Raw genomic sequence first — 6,000 nt, forward strand, 5'->3', positions numbered from 1 at the left:
CAGACGCTACCAAAGCTGTTGGCTCTTTCAGGCCAAGATTTCTGTGTAGTTAGTGAGTAAGCTTGTTTATTTTTGACTGCTGTCAGTGTGTTTTGTTCTGCATGTCAGTTTCTGTCTCCACCTTGTTCTGTTTTTCCGTTCCCTACACCTCACTTTATAAGGGGAAATAGTGCTGCTTTTTCTGTCAGTTGTTTAAACCCTGGTTCATCTTCGCCTTCCCTCGTTGTTTTTATTCTTCTTTCCTCTCTCTCTCTCCCTTCCCCCAGACTCCCCCCTCCCACCCTCCCGCTGCTGTCTTTGTTTGCTCACTCCTTTCCCTCAAAGGGTTACCACCCAACAACCTGCTTTGGGTGCTGCTGATTGGTGGATGGCTTATGATGGGGACGGCCAGAGTGTCAGGCTTGTGAGAGCTTTACCAGTGGTGAGCCAGCTCTCAGCTGTCAGAGAGCGTTCGGTCTGCAGTGGAGACACAAGCAGGATCTGTCCCTGTTTGCTTTATCAGCCCTTGCAGCTCTAGTACAAGGCTTTCTGTTTGTACTCGCCTACAAGAACCGCCAGACAAGGAGTTATAAAGGGGTGAAATGTCCACTAAATCTTGGCTTTTTATTCAGTTCCTCCTCTATTCTCCTTCCTGTCCTTTGTTTTCGAGCAGCAGAATCACACACGAAGCAGATCATCATCACAACAGCAGCTTCTGAAGACATCGTGGGAATAATTTGGCAAAAGCCTGCGACCTTAACACGAGATACCACGACTAGTCCTCTGTGGATCTGCAGTGCACGAGTGAGTGTGTGTCCCCTGCCAGATAGGGCCCCTGCCACATTGTGTGTGCGTGCGTGAGGAGGCTAATGCCCACAGTAGTGTGGTCAGGGCCAGAGGAGGATGGGTCCGGCTGTGGAGGCCATGGATGCAGAGCAAAAGCAAAAGCAGCAGCAGCAACAGCAACAGAACCAGCACCAACAGTGCTACATGGAGAAAGGGGTGATGCTTGAGCCCTTCATACACCAGGTCGGGGGACATTGCTGTGTCCTACGCTTCGGGGAGCAGACCATCTGCAAGCCCCTCATCCCCCGCGAACATCAGTTCTACAAGAATCTGCCTGCTGCAATTAGGAAGTTTACACCCCAATATAGAGGTAATGCAAACTAGCCTTTTCTAATCTCTGTTGTGGTTGTTGTGTTTTGCTGTGTTGTTATGCATCTCTGTTTTCACTTGACTTACACATATGCCTATAGTGCACTTGCTCTATGGGATATGTGCAAGTGTTAATTGATGTTTTGCAGACAATAGAAACATCAATTCACATGAGCTCCCTGCTGCTGCTTCAGTGTTGTCTCATGCAGCAGCATGTACCAAACTGTCCCACAGGAGGGTGCTGCAGCTGAGACTGCAAGTGGGCCTCCTACAAGCAAGCCACCTTATAGTATTGTCTTGTTTGTAAGAGGCTGCAGTAAGTCAGGTTTTCTGGCACACAGTGGTCATGCAGAAACAAAGGTGCTAGGCAGAGACCATGAGGTCATCTAAAAAGGTTGACATCGACAGCACTCTACAAAACCTGTTTCCTTTGTGTCTCCAGCAGAGAAGTCAAAGGTGATACTAAACAGTCACTTTCCCCTGATTGTCCCAAAAGCCCCACTGCCGCCTTTAATGTTCACTTCCAAAATACTGAGCCTCAACTTAACATAAATCAGTCTCTCTATCGTCCCTATCCCTTGTTCTGCCATGAATATTTTGTGGCAACAGTGCTTCTTCCATGTCAGCATTTTCACCTCTTTATCTTTATTTTAACTTACTCTCTCAGCCCTCCTCTTCTTCATCTTATCTTGGCTTCTCCTTCAGCCATATTTTGGGACACAATGAGGAGGAAAGGCTGTTTATTATACAAACAAGCTTCAGGAATCTTCTGAACCTTTGCTGTCATGCCGACCATTATTTGTTGTGCTCTTTGTCTATAGCCGAAGCCTGTAGACTGGCATCATACCTTTTTTTTCTGTGTGTGCAGTGTTGCTTTGTGTATTTCTGTATGTATTTTTTGTGTGATTAAATATTCGGTAATAAAAAGAAGTGACGTAACTTTTGTAGCCTTGTGTCATTTGTGTTTGGGCTGTTATTTCATCTATGTTGCTCTATGCTTTTTAGCACTAGACCAGCTTGTTAGCATGGATTGTTTGAGTGTGTATTGATTTACACAAGTAAAAGCCAAAACCTGCACATTGATATTGATCGTTCTTTCATTCTGTCCTTTTCTGTGTGGCTTTGAGAGCTCAGTGTCTCTGTCCCATCCTCTCTTGTATGTTATAGTTTTGTCCAGGTATTGTTGCAACAGATGTCTTAAAGAGATGTGGGTTTAGACACAAACTACTCTGTAAGTGTAACTGTTGCAAAAGGAAACAAGATGAGGATAAGAGATTCTTAGCGCTTAAGAGCTTGTGTTATCTTGTCAGCTTTATTGTGCTTTGATATGACATATTCTCTTCAGTGCTCCATGACACAAATGTCTAACAGAAGTCTTTCTGTCTCCCTCCATGCCCATCACTCAGGTGTGGTGTCAGTGAGCTTCGAGGAGGATGAAGAAGGGAACCACTGCATCATCGCTTACCCCCTCCAGAGTGACACAGCAGTAGATCACGAGAACAAGGACCCCTTGGCCGACTGCGAGCCCGAACGCGAGATGCTCAAGTGGGGGAAAATGATTGCATCCTCGCTGCTTGTGGACGGCGAAAGTTACAGCAAAGATGGCCGAAGCCGCCACTCTCGTAAAGACAAGGACAAGAGGTGAGATCACAGAGCAGAGAAAGCAGTACACTGAGGGACTTGTGGAAAAAGTAGAAGGTGTAGTTGATTCATCAACGGGCGGGGGCAAAGTAAGTCATGTTCCCACTTATTTCAGGGATCATGTAAATTAAACTGAAGATGATGCATCGATCATTTTAGAAATATGACATAACCGTGATCTATTTAAAGCAATCTTTAGTTTTCTGTGAATGGTAAAGCTATAATTGACTAATGACGCACACATTGACTTACACATACAACCTAAGGCAAATCTGGTTCTAAATACTGTGAGCGGCTGATCCTTGGCAGCCAGAGAGAGGGTTACAGCCGAAGGGTTACATAACTGCAATAGATGCATGTCTATGCATATACACAAACACAAAACTTAGTCAGCCTCGGCCTGTGGGGGGTAAAGGCTGGAAGGATGAAACTATTAATTTTACATTTTTTGGATGGATGATAGTGAGTGAAAGACACTGTTCCATTGGGTTCCTCTTCATATCCAATATAACTTGTTTTATGCTCTACTACTCACATTCATACTTTCACCACATACTCAAGCACTGAGTCTGTTTTTTCTTTTATTTCTGTGCCTAAAACTAATGAGGCTCTCTCTCCCTCTGCCGTTCAGTGTATGTGGGGAGGATGTGGGGCTGGAGGCGCTACGGCAGGCCGAGGTGCTCTACTACAGACTGGAGCGCAGTCACAGTAACGCCATACAGCTCAGACACAACCCCTGGAGCCTCAGGTGCCAACAGCACCACCTGCAGAAGATGAAGGACAACGCCAAGCACCGCAACCAATACAGTATCCTTTCACTGACTGAGGGCTAAACTGCCAAAATTCAGTATCACAGTGGAAAGAGATCGGATTAAATGTTCAGAGGTCGCAGGCCAGAGGACATTGTATGCTGAGCCACCGGGACACCACTGCACCTGCCTTTTTGCATGCAGTTGAAATGCAGATGATTATCACTGACTCCACCATGTACCTCAGACCTGTTATCTGATACAGTCTAGTCTTTGTCTTGTTGTCACTCCCATTAGTTACTTGATATTGCCGTGACTTGCCTGTAAGTATCATAATACCATTTATTTGAATGCAGTGACACTTGGAGGGAAAAGCTTTGATCTACATAGTTTTTTTAATTAACCTTGTCAAGCTGTTGTAAGCTGATTAGTGTAGAAGTGTTTTTTTTCCGACTTTGGCCTCCTTGACTCAGTTTATCAGAATTCATCCTGCTGGAGAACCTGACGTGGCGGCACACCATGCCATGTGTGTTGGACCTGAAGATGGGCACACAGCAGCATGGAGACGATGCCTCGGAAGAGAAGAAGGCCGTGAAGATTCGCAAGTGCCAGCAGAGCACGGCATCCTCAATTGGAGTCTGCCTCTCTGGCATGCAGGTGGGTTTCAAACCAAGACTGGCCGTAGTGTTCATGGCTGGCTAGCGTAGCTTAGCAGAAAGACTGTCAACTGGGGAAAACAGCTAGCCTGCCTACTAGCACTTTTATCATGTTTGTATCATTTTGGAAATATTTCTTTAAAAACGTGACTACAGGGAATCTACCCTGCAACACAGCTCTGAAATTACCATCTGTGGAGCACCAAATGGCAGGGAAATTTGCCATTGGCCATTAAATCAGTAAAGGTGACCCACTAGCCATGAACTATTTATAAACAATACATCACATGTCTGTAACACCTTTGTTACAGAAGTAGTCGCCATTCTTGCTCTCCTTTTCAAACCTCTCCATGGTTCTCCATCCATTCAGGTGTACCAGTCTGACACGGGCCAGCTGATGTTCATGAGCAAGTTTCACGGCCGCAGGCTGACTCTGCCCGACTTCAAGGAGGCTTTGTTCCAATTCTTCCACAGTGGACGGCATCTGCGACGTGAGCTCCTCTCCCCGGTGCTGCACAGGCTCAGAGAAATGCAAGCTGCCCTGGAAGCCTGCGAATCCTACCGCTTTTACTCCAGCTCGCTGCTCATCATCTACGACGGAGCGCCCCAGAGAAAACACACATGCCAACACACTGAGGACGGACTCTCTGAAGAAGAAGAAGAAGAAGAAGAAGAAGAAGAAGAGGAGGTAGAGGCTGAACCAGAAAAGGAGGAGGAGGAGGTGGGTGAAGTTGCAGGTGCACTTGGTTTTCCTCATAGACCGTCCACGTCTAGCGATGGCACCAGCAGTGGCGGGAGCTCCGGTGTCAGCCAGGCTCGCTTGTCCCGCTCAGACCCCCGCGGCCCTGTGGTGGACGTGAGGATGATAGATTTTGCCCACACCACCTGCAGACATTACCAGGAGGACCGAGTGGTGCACGAGGGCCTGGACAGCGGCTACATCTTTGGTCTCCAGAACTTGATCACCATCATCTCCGAGCTGGAGAACCACAGCACAGACTGAAGACTGACGCAACACATGCACACACATTCAGACACAGGTGCACAATAACAATAACTGACCTTTGGGGAAAAAAGAGGAGGACTGGACTACAGAAACAGGGAGAGATTTCTCCTCTTCACAGTTAGACCTTGTTGTAGCTGGCCTTTCATTGGAACCCATTTCTGCCGTTGGTGCTTCTTGATGTTCCTGTTCTGTGTGTCCGTCTTGGGGATGTGAAACAGACCTGCACGCAACATACGCGAGCCATCTGTGTGACTGATGCAGTGATTTTACCTATCGTCATCATTCTGTTTAATCCAGTTCACCGTTAGGGCAAAAGGGTAGGCAGCAAATAAAAGCAGTTTGAAGTCTGAGACAGGAGAAATGTTTTCATTGTGTCTGATTCCAAAGAAAGTGTCAAGCATTTTGCACACACTAGCATGCACTTTCAACACATACAGGGCTATGTGAGAGAGCAGGGGTTGTATGTGAATGAGGACAGAGTCGATGGGAGGAGAGGTAGTGAGCTCACACCCTCCATCCTTCTCTTTTGCCAGATCATTCTGCCATCCATCTTTCCCTGTTCATCTTCACTCACAGAGACTATATTCATATGGGTATCATAGACAGAGTTATTTCTTTATTTGACATGTTTCATAAAATAAAACAAAGTTCAAATGTTAGAATGTGAATGGAGAGTACTACATTCCATGTTATTAATGTTATAATAATGATATGAATTAATATTGTTATTTGACAGGATCTCTCTCTTGGATACCTCTATCTTGTATAAATGTGTTGTGCACAGGGAAAGATTAAAGACTTGGGTTTGTGCTAA

At 46.0% G+C, this 6,000-nt stretch overlaps 1 protein-coding gene across 2 annotated transcripts in view; it reads left to right on the forward strand.

The window, feature by feature from the left end:
- Positions 1 to 6,000, forward strand: part of LOC119886474 (inositol hexakisphosphate kinase 2-like) — a 29,458-nt gene extending 23,458 nt beyond the window's left edge. Inside the window, exons 1-5 of one of the 2 annotated variants that reach the window (XM_038697247.1) lie at positions 423 to 1,135; positions 2,541 to 2,775; positions 3,407 to 3,582; positions 4,006 to 4,181; positions 4,551 to 6,000. In XM_038697247.1, coding sequence (XP_038553175.1) covers positions 883 to 1,135; positions 2,541 to 2,775; positions 3,407 to 3,582; positions 4,006 to 4,181; positions 4,551 to 5,183 — 1,473 coding nt within the window. In that variant the 5' untranslated portion in view covers positions 423 to 882 and the 3' untranslated portion in view covers positions 5,184 to 6,000. Of the gene's footprint in view, positions 1 to 422; positions 1,136 to 2,540; positions 2,776 to 3,406; positions 3,583 to 4,005; positions 4,182 to 4,550 lie in introns of those variants that run through there. The other variant, XM_038697249.1, reaches the window with a different exon arrangement.

Source organism: Micropterus salmoides, unplaced genomic scaffold (genome assembly GCF_014851395.1).
Source record: "Micropterus salmoides isolate LMB-PRFRI ecotype aquatic unplaced genomic scaffold, ASM1485139v1 Ms_hic_scaffold_4, whole genome shotgun sequence".
In the NCBI taxonomy this organism is placed as follows: domain Eukaryota; kingdom Metazoa; phylum Chordata; class Actinopteri; order Centrarchiformes; family Centrarchidae; genus Micropterus; species Micropterus salmoides.